Source organism: Citrus sinensis, chromosome 3, assembly GCF_022201045.2.
Source record: "Citrus sinensis cultivar Valencia sweet orange chromosome 3, DVS_A1.0, whole genome shotgun sequence".
NCBI lineage: Eukaryota > Viridiplantae > Streptophyta > Magnoliopsida > Sapindales > Rutaceae > Citrus > Citrus sinensis.
This window is the reverse complement of record NC_068558.1, coordinates 4,327,483-4,347,019: the sequence shown is the minus strand read 5'-3', so window position 1 is coordinate 4,347,019 and position 19,537 is coordinate 4,327,483. Positions and strand designations below refer to the sequence as shown.

Here is a 19,537-nt window from a genome sequence, read left to right as displayed (position 1 = left end):
CATTAATCTAGTTTAAGTTCAAATATTATTTATGGATTAAAAATCAACAAAATAATGAATTAATATTTTGTTATTAACTAAATATAAATATCATTATTTAATACTTAAATTATTAACTAAATGAACTAAATGACTAAGTATCTAAATTTAAATTTACAGTAATAATAACATAATTAATATGTATTTTGATCAGTCTAAGAAATTAAAACTGTTTATGTATCGCAAGCTTCCCATGAGATAAAAATTTCCAAGGAAAACTATCTCAACTCACGTTCGAATCAAATATGAAATTAGATTCAAATTTATTAAGAAGTATCCAAACAAAGCTTGTTGGCCCTCAACCAAACACACCCTTCAAGTTTTTTGAGAACATAATGCAGATTTTACAAACAATTTCCAGTAAAATGAAGCCAATCAGATCCCAATTCAAATTATTTTTATTCCAAAGACCACTGCCCCATCACATTGTCCAAAAATAAACCCGGCTTAAATGTGGTCTTAAATCACAAGTTAGAATGTTTCCCATCTTTTAGGCCACTTATTTACAATTCTAGTTTGGTCGTGCGGCGCTAGATTTGCTTTCAGACACTAAAAACCGGAAATTGGGGTATGAAGTCAATTTATTTTTTATCACAGACGAAACCAATTAAAACAACTCAAAATGGGCAAAGCCGCTCTCAATCATTAATGCTCTAAAGAGTTCTGCATTGCAGATATAGCATACCAACTTCAGTCACAGTTAAAAAACTCCAAAGAGACAGCATCCATAGAAGAACAAATCCATAATGGAACACACAAGACTCCTGAAACAAAAATAAAAATTATAAAATAAATATCACTTTGCTATGATCATTATCCAAGACAAAATCCCCGGAAGCCTCTCTAGCACCCACTTTGCCAAAGGATCCACAAATTCTGCAACGAGAAGACAAAGACAATGCATAAGTTCACATAGTCAGTGGTAATATAGCTCTTCAGGAATTTCATGGGGAAAAAATGATGCAATGCAATAAGTTGAGGACTTGATAACTTGTAAAAGGTTGTGGAATATAAAGACTAGATACTGATACTTACAGATTTTGTTGAAGGCTACAATATCACAGCTCTGGACATATTCATTAATTGGTTCTTCCAGCAGGTGTTCCTCAATGAGGGTGTCAACAGACACCAAGTCATCCACAATTGTAAGCATTATTTGCAATTTCTTGATACCATATCCAACAGGTGCAAGTTTGCCTGTTGCATCAACAAATTTATGAGTATCAGAACTGTAAATAAAAATAAAATTGACAATTGAGGAAAATGTAAAAGATGAAAGATCTATCCAGAAACTAGAGTTACCAATCTGAATGTATGACACAAGACTTTTTTTTTCCCCACCCCAAGGGAAGAAATGTGGTCAATATTTTTCCATAATGTAGATATATAGATTTGCCCAAATATGTTACTATTTAACTTTGGTCAGAAAAATCTGAATTGTTCTAAAAGATGATTTTGGGTGCCGTAACAAACACTACAAATGTCTTTTCTCTTCACCTAAAATCAAGAAAACTATATACTTGAGTTATAGAAATGAGGAACATACTGGCTCCCCAGAGTAATCCTTCCATCTGAACACTTCTTACTGCTTCCTCAAGCTTCTTCATGTCAGTCTCATCATCCCAAGGCTTCACATCCAATAGAACTGATGACTTGCCAGCTGGAAATGAAATGCACAAGTACTTAGCTCATAAAATTGAGAATGACACATCAAATAGTCAGGTCACTAGTTAATAAATAAACTAAAAGATCAATAAGACGAGAAGCATACATTCTTTCTTTTTGGCTGATGCTTTGACGGAAGCCGCGCGTGCCTCGGCAGCCTTCTTTTCCTCTTCTGTCTCCTCACCAAATAGATCCACATCATCGTCGTCATCATCAGGAGCTGCTGCCTGGAAAACATTTCGTAAATAATAATTATGGCCCCCATACAAAGTCTCCGAAAACCAAGAAAACAAGTAACAAATTTAAAAAAAAAGGACTTTATGAGTTCGAATTAAACTTAAACTCTGAATATAAAGTCAAAAACAATTGCAGATGCGGCACCAGAAGTAAATGAAAATGCTTGCACAATGGTTTTGCCTCAAAAATGTAGAACAGTTGCATTCTTTTGATTATAAGTATAGGGGCAGTCATCCAAGTACACCAAAAATAAGCACAAAACACTACTTGCCTTTGAGTCAGCTACCGGGGGAGTAGCAACAGGAGCAGATCCCTCTACAGTGACACCAGAGCCTTCACCAGTAACGCCACTGAAATATCACACAGATCCATGGTACATGAAAATCGTTGAAAAAATACAACATGACCATGCATGGTAAACTTTAAAATAATATCACATCACCATATAGGCGGTGATGATAACATGAGACTACCATCAAATGAGACAAGAACTTACGAGATCCTTAAGAGTGCATCAATATGCTTGTACCACCGAGACACATTGACATATTCAGATGATGGTGCTTTTGAAAGAGCTGAATACACAGTGATATCATCCTTTGAAGCTTGGTACCTGGTAAGAGAAACATAAGGAAAGGAAAAGAGCAGAATTATTACAGAGACTCAGAATGAGTTCTATTTCAAACAGTACATACACAAATGTACATACACTTACCCAGTAATGTAACTGCGAGTAAGAAGGTATTCATCGAGTTTCTTCAGACCAGTGGCTGAGTTGACATTATCGAATGCGACGGCCATAGCTGTAACTGTAACTAGGGCAAAAATCAAAGTGAGTGCCAATTTCCTACTACCGGACTATCTTCACTACATCGAACTGTATGCACAGTCCAGCAAACAAACATACAGCTAACTAATCCCCGATTTCAACATAACATGGCCTTAACAACTGGACACAAACCTATAACATGTCCAGGTAAAATTCAAAAACCAATAACAAATCACATGGATATTTTGAATGTGATTTGTTATTGCTATTGGTCACGATTCAGATCTTATTGCAAATACCTAAGTGCACGAGCATATGCAGAAAATATGTTAAGCTAAAGCATGACAATAATTATGAAAAAAAAAAAAACAAAGATCTTGGGCTTACCGGAGAGAGAAAGAGCAATGGGGAGATTAGCTCGGAGGGAGAGTGGCGAGGTCTCTACTAGGGCTTGTGCGTGGTTTTGTGAAGGCTAGGGTTTTATAATAAAGTAAAGATCTGGTGTTTCGCGGCCCTTGAATATTCTCGCATGGGACCCCTGAAGGTTGGACGGAAATAGTGTTTTTTTTTTGGGCCGTGGCCTTCGAGACTTTCGAGTAGAGTGGGTTTTCTTTTTGATTGGGCATGGCCTGCATGTTAATTCGTACACCTGTCCGGGGCAAAGTTTTTCCTTGCACTCGGACTAGGTCTGGGTAACGATATCTCAAGTCCCAAATTCCCATAAATTACTTTTTTTTTGTATTTTTTATTTAATGTTATTTTCAGTTGTAAATCGAGTGTAAAATCTAGTTTGATCGTGCTTTCCAAGTATGATTTGCATAAAGTTGTTCATAATGCTTGTTGGTTATAAATTGTTCTAATTTGGTGATACATTCATAATTAGCCACTAAAAGAAAAGCCCGTCAAAATACTGTTATAATTTCAATCTTTAAGAGCCAAAAGATTTGCTTTTTGTGCAAACATTATCACTTTATTTTTCATTCCAATTATCGTCCTCTCTCTTGGCATCAAACAATTACTTCAACTTGCTTTTACAAGTATACAAATGTTTATTTATTTTGTTTATGCCATATAAAAAAATAATAAATTGACAAAAATAAAAGAATAGAATTATGCTAATTATTTCACCGTTTACGAAACTATATGGTCGAAGAGGTAGTGTTCATACGTGCAACGAGCAATTTGACATGCCACATCGCTGTTTTTGCACAAATAATGAATACCAACAGACTCAAAGTTAGCTTAAAAATATTTATTTTAAAAATGGTATCGAATTTGGATTCAATAATGAACTGAGTTGTGTTCAATTATTTGTAATATTTTGCCACATATGCATGTATGCAATATATGGTTAAAATCTAATTAGCTTTATGTTATTATCTAAAAACTATCAATTGTATCTTTTAAAAAAATTGACAAAAAATTAAGGTCATCATTGAATTTAAATCTATCCACTTCCCACCGTAACCACAATAAAAATCCTTATTTGTTACTAATATCAAGTTACTTAAAAGTTAGTGTGATCGTGACAAGTCTATTAATTTATTTAATTATTTATATACGTGACAAAATGAGGTTTACTTTACACACAAATATGGCAAATTTTGTAGGATTTAATATGCTTGATATTTCGGTGTTCTTTAGTGAAAAAGATGACATTCTCAATAAAATTCGCATAGCACTCATACATTTAAAAAAAAAAATGCTCAAAGATAATCTTAAAAACCAGCATTTTACCAATTTTTTTTTTTTTTAATTTTTGAGTTTAGAGTTTTGTGATGTTTACTTATAATCGTTTGGATAAAAATGCGGTCTTTGGTAGCTTTTAAGTGAATGTATAGATAACAAATACTTTTGAGTGATAATTTTTATCTTGATAGTATGGTTGAGTTAAATGCTAGAATATTTGTTCCATACTACGGTCTTGTTTGGTATCGAGATATCATAAATTTTAAGTTGTAGCTATTGCGAAAAAAAAAAAAAACTATAAGTATAAAATAAGAATTAATAATGTAAAGTAAACATAATTTTTAAATAATAACTTTGATAAAAATAATAAAGATAGTATAAGTTTTTTAATCATAAAAGTAATTGATTAAATCAACTTAACTTTCAAAATACAACGGTTAGTATTTTTTAGTGTTATATATTTTAAATTATAATTGTCCAACCTCAATATCTATATTATGAATTTTTCTATTTGCTAGAATTTTAGACAAATATAGAATGATGAATTGTCAATATTTGGTCCATTATGCTATTCATCGATATCTCATCAGAATAGGCAAACCCATTGTCATAAGATCGAATTGATTGAAAAATAATAATTCTAAATTAATAAAAAATAGGGGATTAAAAAAAAATTATCCTTACCAACTTTGTGGGAGAAAAATATTTTGAATTTACGGAAACCTAAACTTTTGACCTCAATTAACATTGTTGAGGGAACAAATAGACCGAGGGTCTAAGGTCTTACTGTCAGAAAAAAAATGACTATATTTATTATTTATTGTTATTTACTATACTTTTCACAATTTCTTCTATTTGAAATCACAGTAAATTCCTTCAAAAGATCAAAATAAATAATTTTTAAAAATATAAGCGAAAGCTATAATCCGGTGAACAATGCCGGTATGTCACAACGAACATCGAGGTTTTCACTTCTCCACTCCAACCCAACTATGGACGAGTCAACGACTCACGACTCGCTACTACGGTGACGTATCCTACGACACCACAAAACAAAATATTTGCGAAACGCATACCAGCAACCAATCACAAATCACGAAACCTAATTTGATAATTTGCCATCTTTACACCGCTCACCTAAGGCCACTCTCTTATAAATACGGATGCAGCAAACTCCCTGTGCACCAACCCAACCCAACCCAACCCAGACAAATAACAAAAACTATAAAATATTAAATTAACGCCAATTATTAATTTCATCTACAAAATAATATAATTTAAAATCTTGTTATTTTCTTTCACTTCATTTCCTCTTTCTCCCCTCTCTCTAACTATTGAGCAGAGAGAAACCAAAACCAGGGAGTCATGGTTTCAACGAGACGGAGTGGATCTCTCTCTGGTAACAATAGCAAGAGATCTTCATCATCGGAGGATAAGCCTCCGTCGCCGAAGCGTCAGAAGGTTTTTGGATTCGTTTCGGTTTCTTCGATTTCTTTGTATTAGTAAAAGTTTTTTGTTGTGTTTGGTGAAATAACGGGATTTGAGTTCTGAATTGTGGAATTTTAGGTCGAAAATGGCGGTGCGGTGGAGAAGCCGGTGCAGTCGACGGATAATTCTAAGGAAGTGTGTACTCCGGCGGCGCCGGATCCCGGAGAATGCGGGACCGGCGATACTCCGATCGCTGGTGAGGGCGTGAGTGGCGGGAAGACGGAGGCCACTCCAGCTGTTTCCGTTACTGCACCGATCGCTGAAGGTAGTTAAAGAAATATTATGCAGTCTTTTTGTTGTTTGTTTTAAGTGTTCTCTTCAGTGGATTTTGAATTAGAATTAGAATTTCTTGGACTTGATTTTTTGTTTGTTTTCTTGGTTCTGTTGTTTTTGATTCGGAAGGGTCCACCCCAGTGGTGATGGAGAAGCCGAGAAGTTCCTTCTCTTCTTGGAGTTTATATCAGAAGCAAAACCCAACCTTCGAGACTTCTACACCTTGGTGCAGGCTTTTGTCACAGTCTGGGCAGGTGATTTTGCCATTAGTTTTAATATAACACTAAAGTAGCAATATATAATTTACTGTTGATAGTCTTATTTTTGAGTTTAGACTTGGGCTTCATGTGTGTGTTTTTTATATTGAGGCACTTTTTTTGATGCAGAATTCAAATGTGCCTATTTGTGCTTCAATTTTCACCGTTGGATCAAGCAGACAGTGCAATTTTCCACTGAAAGACCAGGCCATTAGTGCAGTTCTATGCAAGATCAAGCATGTGCAGGTATTGCCTGAATTTATGCCACAAACTGTTTCTGATTTTCTTGGATTGGTGATATAAGATCTAAACAATTCATGTGACATGACTATAATCTAGAGTTCTGTTCCTCGTTTCTTGGATGTACTTTGAGAATGGCTCATTAGGATATTGGATGTAGTATTGGGTCTATTTTGTTTTTGTTATTGGCAATGGATTGTTTTTATTTTATTTGTGGGGATAAACTCCTTAAATATGTACATGCAGTATGAGTACTCATTATTTGTGGACATGATCAGAGCGAAGGCAGTGCTGTGGCTATGGTAGAAAGCATAGGGAGCAAGGGTCTGCAAGTAAACGGAAAAAATTTGAAGAAGAACACAAGTTGTGAGCTGAGGTCGGGCGATGAGGTTGTCTTTGGTTCACTGGGCAATCATGCTTATGTATCCTTTCCTGCGATATGAGGGCCGTATACTTATCTAGTTCTTTCTTGCATGTTGGATTTTTTTTTTTTTTTTGGAGTGCCTTTTGGTTCTTCTGTTGCATTCTCTTGCAAATGATATGCATGTTAGCTATTAGGCAGGTGAAATCCTTAATTTTTGTCAATGTAGATATTTCAGCAACTCCTGAATGAGGTTGCAGTTAAAGGTGCAGAGGTTCAAAGTGGCCCAGGAAAATTTCTGCAGCTAGAACGGAGGTCAGGGGATCCTTCAGCTGTAGCCGGGGCTTCCATTTTGGCATCTCTTTCCAGCCTGAGGTCAGATTTATCACGTTGGAAATCTCCTGCTCAGAGCACCAGTAAAATTCACCTAGGGTCTGAGTTGCCTACTCCATCTGCTGATAATGATGGTGCAGAGGTTGATCTTGATGGTTTAGAAGGCAATTCAACTGCAAATACAGACAGTGATAAAGCTGCAGACATTGGATCAATTGGCAAGAATATTCCTGTAGAATGCAACCAGGATGCTGGCATAGAGGCAGGCAATGTAAAATTCTCTGGGGTGAATGATTTGCTAAGGCCTTTCTTGAGGATGTTAGCTCCATCAAGTAGTTGTAATCTGAAATTGAGCAAAAGTATCTGTAAACAGGTATTGGACGGAAGAAACGAGTGGAGAAGGGATTCACAGCCAGCATCAACATTGGGTATGTCTCTACGGTGTGCGGTATTCAGAGAAGACATTCTTGCTGGAATTCTTGATGGTACAAACTTACAAGAGTCATTTGAAAACTTCCCATATTATCTAAGGTACGATTGATATATTTAATTATTCCAAATTCTATTTTGTGGATATGATGTTTCCAATTATGTCATTTATAGTTCCCCAATTCATTTGCATCTTTATCTCTTGATAGACACGACACAAATGTTATACATGGTTCCTCAGTTTGATGACTTGCTCAATTTTTCTTGGTATCAACAATTTTTCTTGGTATCATGCCATATGGTTTTAGCAAGTCTAGGGCTGTCTTCATGCATTTCATTGATCATCAAGAAACAATGTGCTTGTAGAGGAGGGAGGGGGATGGGCTGCAATGGTTCAGAATTTAAATTTATTTTTTCTTGGATCAAGTTCGATTTGTGCTTCTTTACTTGTTTCGCTTTCAAGCAACTTTCAAGATTTACTGTTTTCTTCTTCCAAGTTCCCAGCTAATTGTGAGGCTGTTGCTTTTTGATCTTCTTGTTGCTTCCAGCTTGTTTGTTTTAGTGGTTGCTTTATTGTTCACCTTCATTAATGAAGATATGACTTATTATTTTATTAAATCTCTTTCTGCTCTAATCAGATAAGGAAAAGAGAAAAAAGTGGGGAGTGCTCATTGTTGACTTTGGGGTTATATGTTGCATCAGTTTTTTTTTTTTTGATAAATGCAATGTTTGTTTTTGGGCTTCTTCTCTTGCAGTGAGAACACAAAGAATGTGCTAATTGCTGCTTCGTATATACATTTGAAGCACAAAGACCATGCAAAGTACACCTCAGAGCTAACTACTGTAAATCCGCGTATTTTGCTTTCTGGTCCTGCAGGTGTGTTGGTATTTTACTTTATTATCCTAAATACACATGTCTATTTTTGTACTAGTGCACTGTAATGAATTATCTTGTGAATACATTTTCAGGGTCTGAGATCTATCAGGAGATGTTGGCTAAGGCGCTTGCCCATTATTTTGGGGCGAAATTGCTCATTTTTGATAGTCATTCACTTTTGGGTGTAAGATAAAATCACCTGCTTGATTCTGATAAGTGCAATTAATTTTCATTAATACTCTTGCTGCTTAGCTGGGATCTATATTTACTTTGATAATCTGATTCTCAGAACACAAGAGTCATATTAGTATGGTCGTCTTTATTTTGGCTTCTACTTTACTGGTATTAAAACTTTCACCTAAGAGACGACTATTATATATGTATAATTTGTTGATTTTAAATGTGTTTCAGGGTTTGTCTTCTAAGGAAGCCGAGATGCTGAAGGACGGAACAAGTGCAGAAAAATCATGTGGCTGTGTCAAACAAGGTCCTACATCCACTGATTTGGCCAAGAGCATAAATTTGCCTGTCAGTGAATCTGATACACCTAGCTCTTCGAATCCCCCTCCACAGGGTCCTGAATCTCAACCCAAGATGGAGACTGATACAACTCTCACATCTGCTGGGACATCTAAGAATCACATGCTTAGAATAGGTATGCCCTTGGAAAAACAAAACAGTATGTCCCTTAAAATTTGTGCTTGAGAGTCCTTTTGCACTTTGCCTTTTTTTATTGCGGATTCCCATTTTGAAGTGCTTGAGTTATCTTGGACATTGACTCTGGTGACAATTCTCTAAAATGGATCGTGCAGGTGACAGAGTAAGATTCATGGGTTCAACTTCTGGTGGCTTATACCCGACAGCATCTCCTACAAGGTGGATATATGCTGACATTTTGGATATACTATTGTTTGTGCTTAACAAATAGTTCATTTCTATATTGAGGAGGATTTCCTTTGATGCATTAGAGCTGGGGGAGGATTGACCGTCGAGATAAGTCTCTTTGTCTGGGAGTCTAGTATTTATGTATGGGTGATTTGAAATTTTTGGTTCCTTGAGACAGCAATCTGCCTTTCAGGCAGACTACAGTAGATGGTTTTTGAAGAAATCTTAATATATCAAATTATAAATAGGAGAGCATAGTTGAAACGTAAAGTGGTTTGGGGCTTTTTGAAGAATTATGGACACAAATTTCATAAGTGGCCTAATAAGGCCTTAAGAGGAAATTATTCAAAGACTTAGTTTGAATTGATTTAACTTTTGTTTGAAAAGAAATAGGGTATGACCAAGTTTAGATTTCGCAAAATGGCAGGAGTCAACAGCTGATTACATGACCAATAGATTGAAGAGGATTTTAGAAAAACTCTTAACAGTGACGTAGAACCTTATAATATCACCAGAAATTTGGCTTATAAAGGGCTGGAGTAAGGACTCTTGTTACTGAGCACTGACGGATGTGTGTACCTTCTGTGGAAGGTGAATATAATTTGCAATTAATCTTCCATTTTAGGCTGGAGTGTTTCTATTTATTAGTCATGTCATATGGGGCTCAATAGACATCCAGTTTCAAAAGTTTTCAGACTTATTTCTCACACTTTTTTCTATTTTAACTTGATTGTTTAAGTTTGAAGTTTCTGTAATTTATGCCTTTTAAACTTATAATCTAGGGGCCCACCTTGTGGCACTCGTGGAAAGGTTGCATTGCTTTTTGAGGACAATCCTTCATCGAAAATTGGTGTAAGGTTTGACAAACCTATTCCTGATGGTGTTGACCTTGGTGGTCAATGCGAAGGAGGTCATGGATTCTTTTGCAACGGTAATGTTAAACTCCTATTAATAGTCTATGAATTGGATCATGTGAATTAGCCCTATATCTTTCGTCCATTGTCTCAAATTTCTAACTTCTAGATTTCTCTCTCCCTCTAGTCACTGATCTTCGTTTGGAAAACTCGGGGACAGAAGATTTGGACAAGTTACTCATTAACACACTGTTTGAGGTAGCATTCTTTTACTAGAAAATATCTATATCATTTTGTGTTTCTATTCCAATCTATCCACTTCATTAGAATCTTTTTCCATCAGGTTGTCTTCAGCGAGAGCCGAAGTTGTCCTTTCATTTTGTTCATGAAAGATGCTGAGAAGTCTATTGCAGGAAATTCAGATTCATATTCTACATTTAAAAGCAGACTTGAAAAGCTTCCTGACAAAGTGATAGTAATTGGTTCCCACACTCATACTGACAATCGTAAGGAAAAGGTAATCTTTATCTGATCTCATAGATGTAACCATGGTGAGAATTCTTTGGGTGTTCTGGTTTTTGAGTGATACTCCCCTGTTTAGAACTCAAAGAACTCCTTCGCAGGGGGAGGATTCCTGGGTATAAATATAAACAATGCAAGGACTTCTTCAGACATCTTATGTAATTAGCATGTGACTCAATTTCATGCTTCCTTATAGTCTAGATAGAAATAATAAGTAAAAATGTTTGACCACATTATACAAGTTATATATTCTAAAGATGCTACATAGTTTCAGCTGATCATGCCATAATTGACTGTGAAGCTTGTGCTGATTCGAACATCTGAAATATTTTCATTTCAACTTACCTTCTGCTTCAGTCACAAAATTCTTTTCATGTTTCTAATTTCATGATATTTTCCTTTACATAGAGCTACTTCTAATAATTTCAAAAATTTATATTAACCTCATCTGGATGCTCGTAGATTTTTCCTTTCATACCACCAAAAAGATTTTTGAGTTCCTTACACTGCAGAATTTTCCTTTTGCAGTCACACCCTGGCGGCCTGCTTTTCACGAAGTTTGGCAGCAATCAAACTGCTCTACTTGACTTGGCTTTTCCGGTATTGACAATAACTTTTAATTGATACTGTTTGTTTTAAATTTAAGTTGTTGTGTATGGTTGGTTGTCATTTTGAAGTTTTCAGTATCAGCAATTGGAAATGGGGGTGGTTCTTTATCTGGAAAAGGAGTTGTAGCTAATTCCTCAATATGAAAGCTTGAAAAGTACATGTTGACTCCTTGACAAACTTTCAAAATAATTCTCCTTCTTCGACCTTCTTAAGAGGAATTTCTGCTAAATTTTTATCTTCAGACGTTGGAGTTCATTGAACTACACCCTCTTCAACCTTTATCCTCAAACATCCCCCCCCCCTCTTTCCCCCCACTCTCTCCCTGTCCTCACTTTTAGTATACTAGATGCTTAACGGCTAATTGTTTTGATATCGAATACATGATGTTTGGTTTTGGTCAGAATAGTGTAGTACTCTTTTGCTTCACTTTGTGAAGATCCATTGTGATTTGTGAAACATACACTGCAATGAATATAAAGTTCATTCTTTAGTGAAATATGCACATGATGGTTTATAGTTACTGTTGTTGTTGGACATGTGTATTGGAGGTTCTTTTACATTGTATAGATCCAGATCTGTCTCGAGCTGATCCTGGTTACTTTGGACTGCAGCTTTTCTCTTTTGTATATCCCTCATTTCATTAGTAGGCATCTTTTCCTTAGAGAAAGTTCTATGAGCGAGTGCTAGTTGGTTCAACTGGTGAAAACCCCTTGAGGTGGTACAAGAGGTTTGGGTTTTGAACCCCACTCACATGGTGTTGGGGGGGGGGGGGGGGGGGGGGGGTTTTCCATTAATGCAAACTTAAAAAGAAAAAGGAAAATAAACCAAAATTTTAATTGAGAGTTCTGCCATTTTATGTTTAAGGTGTTTGAAGTTATTCACATACTGTCTTGGAAAAAGTTAGTTTTCTTGCAGAGACTTCAACTTGGAACCCCAGCATTCTAGCTTCTTAGATATTGTGCCAAATGGGGAAGGAATTATGGCCCATCATGGATTCAGGGGAAGAATGAATTTTGGTTTTTGCTTTCCTTTGTTCCCTCCCCTTCCCAGTATATTTGCTGAGAATTTCCTTCCTTTATACCCTTCAGTACTTATACTGGAATGGTAAATCTTTTCTTCCTTGCTTCACACTCTTCGTTTCCTTTTCTCAACAGAAGATCTGCCTCTTCTCTTTTATCTATGATCTCTTCTCGTCTCCAACTTTTACTGTAGTTTCAAGTGTGTTGTCGTATTCTGAGCTAATATTAAATTGATTATATTGTATCCCCCCTTTATTCATTTTGATCTATGTATTTATATGATGTTGTTATAGTTTATTAATTATGCTTCTGGTTCTCTCTCTTTCAAGTGTATAGTCATATTTTGAGCTATTCTTAAATATATTATATTATAGCTCCCTCTTCCTTCATTTTTATATATGTATTATATATGATGTTATTATATTTTTTAACTGTGCTTCTGGTTTTCTGTCTATCTTGCTTTACCTCCTATTATATTATGTGGGTACGAAAAGTAAATTGTGAGACCATATTCAGACTTGATGTTGTTTTCTTTTGATTTTTTTCAGGATAGTTTTGGGAGACTGCATGACCGAGGAAAGGAAATTCCGAAAGCTACAAAACTCCTGACTAAGCTTTTCCCCAATAAAGTAACCATTCACATGCCACAGGTTTGTACATGGGTTCCAGACTGTAATCTTTATTACTTTATTGTTAGTTTAGTTATTTCGTATTACAGCATTTTATGAAAGCTTATAAATGATTGTAGGATGAGGCGCTTCTTGCGTCTTGGAAACATCAACTGGATCGAGATTCTGAAACCCTGAAAATGAAGGGAAATTTGAATCACCTGCGCACGGTGAGTATTTGTTGCTTTACTAATTTATGGGCGCCAATACTGTAAAATTGTTTATGGTGCTATATATATTGAAGTCCTAATTTTCTGCTCAGGAGTCCTGATTTATATGTGCCTTAGATTCAGTCTTTCTTTTCTCTCTTTTCATTGTTCTTACTGTTTATTTATCATAGGCTTTATGATGGTGCTCTTGTATATTCTGATGGAGTTACAACCCTTATGGTTTTAAATGCAATTTAATTGGGAGTCATAATTTCTTTGTCTTGACTAAGTTAGGACTATTCTGTGTCTTCGTGAAGCTTTTGTTAAGGGAGAGTATTGTTGCTTTTGGGAAAGGGAGAAAAGCTAAGATTCTTTGGTGAAGTGCAGTTTTAGGTATCTTTTGGGTGATTTGGAATGAAAGAAATAGTCTAATCTTCAGAGTCAAGAGGGTTAATTTTGATAGCTTGTGGGATAGAGTTCACTTTTTAGCTTTGCTTTGGGTTTCAATGACTAAGGATTTCCAAGACACTTCATTTTTCTTCATTCATCTTAATTGGAGGGGAGTTTTAGGGATTTAGAGTGTTCCCTACTCGTTTTTGTATTCGGTTGGGCAGTCTCTTTTGGGTTAACTCAGTGTTTTGTGGATTGACATTGTTTTGTAATTTGCATAGCTTTGATTGATTTTGGGTGAATACCTGGTCCACTACTCGAGTGTAATATTCCCATATATTTTTATACTCAATTTCTTTCCCCCCCCGCCCCCCCCCCCCCACACACACACACAAAACAAAAACAAAAAAAGTTGTGATGACCTCGTTTAACATGGTCGACATTAAATGTTCAAAAGTGCTGTGCTTCATAGCATTGCCTCTGGAACTTTGTTATTTGTGTATGGTCAAGGATGTTAATTTGAGAAATGATCATTCTTTTATAATTTGCCCATTTATAGGTTTTGGGTCGGAGTGGATTGGAATGTGAAGGACTGGAGACATTGTGCATCAGGGACCAATCACTTACGAATGAAAGTATGTTTCGCTTTGATTTTTCTTGATTATAGTCATTCTTTGATCTTCCTTTATCTTCAGTTCAACAGTGAAATTATGATGTGGCACTACAGGTGCAGAAAAGATTGTTGGATGGGCCTTAAGCCACCATCTGATGCAGAACCCTGAAGCAGATCCTGATGCTAGGCTTGTTTTATCTTGCGAGAGGTAACCAAAATCTATTCCAACAATTGTCAGCTGAATTATTGGCTTTCGGATGGTAATTACACAGTTGTAACGCGATGTTGCAATTCTGACAGCATCCAGTATGGGATTGGAATCTTTCAGGCTATACAGAATGAATCTAAGAGTTTGAAGAAGTCTCTTAAGGTGATTATTGTGTTTTTCATAATTAATTGATAATCTTTCAAGCATTATGCATGCAGACTTTTTTAGAATGAAGTAATGCTGTTCTCATCTTTTTAGAAAGGAACAATGTCTTAATCTTCATGGTGAATGTTTTGGTTAAAAACAGGATGTTGTAACAGAGAATGAATTTGAGAAAAGGCTTTTAGCTGATGTTATTCCACCCAGTGATATTGGAGTTACATTTGATGATATTGGAGCACTTGAGAATGTTAAGGATACATTGAAGGAGTTGGTGATGCTTCCTTTACAGAGGCCTGAACTATTCTGCAAAGGGCAATTGACCAAGGTGATAACCTTTCCTATATTCTGATAAGATCTTTATTGTGTAATGTCACACTGTCATGATTATGCACATTTGGCTCTGAATGAGGTTGATGACTGTATTGTCACTGTTCCTTATGATCCTCTGATAGCCAATTGGTTTTATTAAGTCAATGCTTATTAATATTTTCCAAATATCACCATTGATAATATGTTTTGGAAGATTTTATTTATTTGAGCTACACACTGCATTCATGATCTGAATTCTGGCAAAGGAAGGCTGTTAACCTTAATGAATTTGCTGAGAATATCCCTCTATTCTTAGATTCCTGTTCTTGACTTAGGTCATGGCCTCGCAAGTTTATCCTCATTTTTTATTGCTGTCCGGTCTAATTAGACATGAAATCTACAAATTCAATGCATTTTGACACAAATGAAAGGATCCTTTCTTTCAGAATGAAATAACAGTGGTGATCTAAATGTCCACTCACAAGTTAAACTACCACTTGGTAATTAGTAATATGGGCAGTCAGAAACAAAGGCAAATTGCCTGAGTTGTGTTTGGCTAACAGTTTATGATTTCTGTCAGAATGAAATAGCAGTGGTGATCTACAGAATGGCGTCATTCTTTTCCATCTAATGTCCATCTACAAGTTAAGCTACCAGTTGGTAATCTGGAATGTGGACAGTCACAAAGGCAAATTCCCTGAGTTGTGTTTGGCTAACAGTTTATGATCAAGGCATACAAGGCCTTTGATCTTACATATCCTTAAGTAAATAATATAAGATAATGCATCTTTTACAATGTAACATCATCTTATTCGTCCAATATTGTTGTATTCATTCTATTGTTTGATTGGATTCTTATTTTGGTTTATGAGCTTTTGGAGGACTGGTCTCACTACAATTCTTGTTGGTGCAGCCTTGTAAGGGCATACTTTTGTTTGGACCTCCTGGAACAGGGAAGACCATGCTCGCAAAAGCCGTTGCAACTGAAGCTGGTGCAAATTTCATCAACATTTCAATGTCAAGTATCACATCTAAGGTCCATATTCCTTGAAGCATCTAAAACTAATTTGATTTTGCAATCGAAACTCTTTATTTTATTTGATCATTGAAAACTTGTGTATTTATTTTATTACAGTGGTTTGGTGAGGGGGAGAAGTATGTGAAAGCTGTCTTCTCACTAGCAAGTAAAATTGCACCTAGTGTTATATTTGTTGATGAGGTAAGCTTCTTGGGGCATTTCTTTAGTAGTTTGTATTTGGGTTTATTTCATGCACAAAATCACTGTTCTCCATCTTTTCTACTTTCGTTTTTCTTTCTGTCTTATAGGTTGATAGCATGTTGGGCCGGAGAGAAAATCCAGGGGAGCATGAGGCCATGCGGAAGATGAAAAATGAATTTATGGTGAACTGGGATGGCCTGCGGACAAAGGATACAGAACGAATTCTGGTGCTTGCAGCCACAAATAGACCTTTTGACCTTGATGAAGCTGTCATTAGAAGGCTTCCACGCAGGTATAGTATCACTTTGGAAGGGCCTATTACATGCAGTTACAGATACATTGTATCTGCAAGCATACTCTGATGTCTTTCCCTAACTTAGTTCATTTTCAAATTCGGTATACGTTTGTTGAGTGTTCTTATGGTGTGTGTTCTTCCACAGGTTGATGGTAAATTTGCCAGATGCTCCTAATAGAGCGAAGATACTACAGGTTATTTTGGCAAAGGAGGATTTGTCTCCTGATGTTGATTTTGATGCAATTGCAAACATGACAGATGGATATTCTGGAAGTGACCTTAAGGTTATATTTTTAAGTCATTCTCTGATATGTAATGTATTATTGTTGAATTTGTGGAGTGACTGGCTTCTTGTTTACTTAATTGTATTGCAGAATCTCTGTGTGACTGCGGCACACCGTCCGATTAAAGAGATATTGGAAAAAGAAAAAAAGGTACATTTATCGCATGCAGTGAATGTGTACTTTGGTCTTATGCTTGAGGGCCAGTCAGTGCAGACATATAACCATCAACAACGATGATTATACTAGTACTGTATTTGTTGATTAAAAGATTAAGAGGATATTTAAAGCTCATGGTCACATCCATTCTGTGAGGATGTCAGAGCTTATTATGGGCTTATCACATAAAAATAACTATTGAAAGACACCAAGTATTTGCTAAAACCCATTAGGATTTTTTTTTCCTAATTCCTCTCTTTAACTGAATGTGCTTTGTAATAATTTCAATCTTCTGTCAAAAGGAATCAGAGATGATTGAAATCTACACATATACTTCGAGCTATCGTAGTTTTCTAGATCAAATTATTTCTACAGAAGCTTCTCTTCCTGAATATAATATGTTCAACTCATATCAGGAAAGAGCTGCTGCGATGGCAGAAGGTAAGCCTGCTCCAGCTTTGAGTGGGTGTGCAGATATACGGCCTCTAAACATGGATGACTTTAAATATGCTCATGAGCGGGTAAAGTGAAGATGGAACTTAACATGATTTCAACTTTTTGTCTTTGCTCTATTGATTTTTAATCTGTTGTGGATCTTGTCATATGGAAATAGGTATGCGCGAGTGTTTCATCCGAGTCGGTAAACATGAGTGAGCTTTTGCAATGGAATGAACTGTATGGCGAAGGGGGTTCGAGAAGAAAGAAGGCTCTTAGCTATTTCATGTGAAGTTCACTGTACAAATGGTTCTTTCCTTTTTTTTTTCAACCTTTTTTTTTTTAATTCTCCGGTTCTCCTGAAGCCGATGCTCAGGTGATTTTGCGACATTCTTACAGGAGAGCCATTTTGTGTAAAATGAATTATAGGATCTTAAGTTAAATTTGATATAATTATGATAGTTTGGAATGTTTGGTATAAAGGATGTGAGGCCTTCGGAAGTTGTGATGGCTGCACTGCTTTTGTTTTGTACCCAACATCAGGAGAGTATTTTATATGTAAGTTATCAACATCAAGGAGAAGAAGCCCCGTGTAAGATCTCATTCAAATGTAATTACTTTTAAGGAGTTCGTAGAATTTAACAATAAACTCTGTTAAACCATACCATGATGCAATGTCATCTTTCAAAGCCGGAACACTTGGTGAAACAAGAATGAAAAGAATTGGTATTCTGTTCTTATGTTTTATTGGTATTAGTTGGTGTTAGTATTGGTACTGGTAATGTATTGGTATTGAAATTGACGCCGGTCAATGTAGATGTTTAAATTTTTCATTTTTTAAGAAACTGGTACTTGCATTTGCAGCGATATGGGCATTGAAGTTGAACTTAATTTGACTTTACCATGACTTCGATGCCTAGATTTTTAAGAATGTGAATGAGACATTTTTAAAGTAGAATTTGTTGTGATACTGTTGGCGGAACGCAATGAAAAGAATTAAGGATTAGTTTGGGATGTTTTCGAGAGGTTTAAAAGTAATTTTAAATAATTAAATTTTAATTTTAGATTTGGTAAATTTTTTTAGAAATCATTTTGAATAAAATTATTAATTAAATCTTAATTTTAGATTTGGTAAATTTTTTTAGAAATCATTTTGAATAAAATTACCCTATTCTACGGTAGATTGAAATTGGAAATGAAATGTTTTATTGGTTTGGAAGTGCAATACAATTGAAGGTTGTGTATGGGAGTTAGGATTAAACGTGAGATTGATTTTAGGATTAAATATTTATCTTATGTTTAGCTACCTTTCCTTGGATTGGATTAGGGGAACTAAATTCAAATTTAAGTCTTAAATCATCAGATTAACAATGCCAATTTAAATGTGAGTTTAGATGGGATTAGATTAAGGGAAAAAAAGTTGTCCATTTATAATACTTATTTCATAGAACACACTATTTTTTATGTGTTACTTGAAATTTAATTAATAAATTATTTATTTTATTCATGATTTACTTGTGATGAACGATAATGAAAATGATAGCTGCATGCGGTTCTTGAAGGACATGACCGTTGTTGAGGTGCCAACCCAAATAATTATCCATTTTGTGGGTGGCGAAGCAAAATGTTATTGTAATGTGGTGAGCTTAACCTCATTGTGCTATTATTTTGCATGTGGTGAGTTTCATTAAAACCCTTTTAAATTTACATCCACAAACCAAATTAATTTGTCTTGTGGTTACTTTATTTATGAAAGTTGTTAATGAACAATCCGTTTATTTCACGTTAAAAGAATATTTCATGTTAAAAGAATCTGACCCGAAAATTATTGGTCAGTCTCAAATTATGTCCTACCCATGCATTTGGAGCATGCGCGAAGACTCTTGGTTGCCAAGTCACCATAATTTTACCAACATTACACGTGACATTGTGAGTATTGATTTCCGCCTATTTGGTGAAGTATGCTTACGATTCTCGAACCTATCTTCAAAATTTGAGGTTCGCTCGTGAGTTTGTGAAATAGCTTTTTCTTTGTTACTTGTCAATCAGTATTTTAAAAAATAAAAATTAAGTAAAGTAAATTAAATTAAATTAATATTTTAA

The 19,537-nt window shown here is 35.5% G+C and overlaps 2 protein-coding genes across 5 annotated transcripts; one reads left to right on the top strand and one right to left on the bottom strand.

The window, feature by feature from the left end:
* Positions 1-662: 662 nt before the first annotated feature.
* Positions 663-3,254, bottom strand: LOC102608130 (elongation factor 1-delta 2). 2 transcript variants are annotated; one of them, XM_052438736.1, is made up of 8 exons: positions 3,098-3,254; positions 2,657-2,750; positions 2,438-2,554; positions 2,209-2,291; positions 1,811-1,927; positions 1,586-1,699; positions 1,075-1,236; positions 663-915 (listed from the first exon to the last, which is right to left on the bottom strand). In XM_052438736.1, coding segments are annotated over exons 2-8 (681 nt in total). In that variant the 5' UTR covers positions 2,743-2,750; positions 3,098-3,254; the 3' UTR covers positions 663-913. The 2 variants fall into 2 exon arrangements, with proteins under 2 accessions (XP_052294696.1, XP_052294697.1); XM_052438737.1 differs by having other exon boundaries at positions 2,657-2,756; positions 3,098-3,243.
* A 2,333-nt stretch (positions 3,255-5,587) lies between these two features.
* On the top strand, positions 5,588-18,174 carry LOC102607540 (uncharacterized). 3 transcript variants are annotated; one of them, XM_015529815.3, is made up of 28 exons: positions 5,588-5,860; positions 5,966-6,152; positions 6,290-6,414; positions 6,547-6,663; positions 6,936-7,079; positions 7,248-7,622; positions 7,725-7,882; positions 8,536-8,657; positions 8,750-8,841; positions 9,069-9,312; positions 9,470-9,533; positions 10,325-10,473; positions 10,584-10,654; positions 10,740-10,913; positions 11,447-11,518; positions 13,095-13,196; positions 13,295-13,384; positions 14,313-14,388; positions 14,481-14,574; positions 14,667-14,736; positions 14,882-15,061; positions 15,959-16,081; positions 16,181-16,264; positions 16,372-16,556; positions 16,705-16,843; positions 16,934-16,993; positions 17,416-17,520; positions 17,613-18,174. In XM_015529815.3, the coding sequence occupies exons 1-28, from the start codon at positions 5,765-5,767 to the stop codon at positions 17,724-17,726; spliced, it is 3,612 nt and encodes a 1,203-aa protein (XP_015385301.2). In that variant the 5' UTR covers positions 5,588-5,764; the 3' UTR covers positions 17,727-18,174. The 3 variants fall into 3 exon arrangements, with proteins under 3 accessions (XP_015385301.2, XP_006477013.2, XP_015385302.2); XM_006476950.4 differs by having other exon boundaries at positions 7,248-7,882; XM_015529816.3 differs by lacking the exons at positions 5,588-5,860; positions 5,966-6,152; positions 6,290-6,414 and having other exon boundaries at positions 6,904-7,079; positions 7,248-7,882.
* The last annotated feature ends 1,363 nt before the right edge of the window (positions 18,175-19,537 follow it).

Excerpts from the sequence above, each read along its gene's own strand:
- LOC102608130 (XM_052438736.1), bottom strand. The coding sequence starts at position 2,742 with ATGGCCGTCGCATTCGATAATGTCAACTCAGCCACTGGTCTGAAGAAA. Across the intron at positions 1,928-2,208 it reads GGTAGCTGACTCAAAGGCAA|CAGCTCCTGATGATGACGAC; the intron begins GTAGTGTTTTGT and ends TTTTCCAGGCAG. Across the intron at positions 1,700-1,810 it reads ATCAGCCAAAAAGAAAGAAT|CTGGCAAGTCATCAGTTCTA; the intron begins GTATGCTTCTCG and ends TTTCATTTCCAG.
- LOC102607540 (XM_006476950.4), top strand. The coding sequence starts at position 5,765 with ATGGTTTCAACGAGACGGAGTGGATCTCTCTCTGGTAACAATAGCAAG. Across the intron at positions 6,664-6,935 it reads GCAAGATCAAGCATGTGCAG|AGCGAAGGCAGTGCTGTGGC; the intron begins GTATTGCCTGAA and ends GGACATGATCAG. Across the intron at positions 13,385-14,312 it reads ATTTGAATCACCTGCGCACG|GTTTTGGGTCGGAGTGGATT; the intron begins GTGAGTATTTGT and ends GCCCATTTATAG.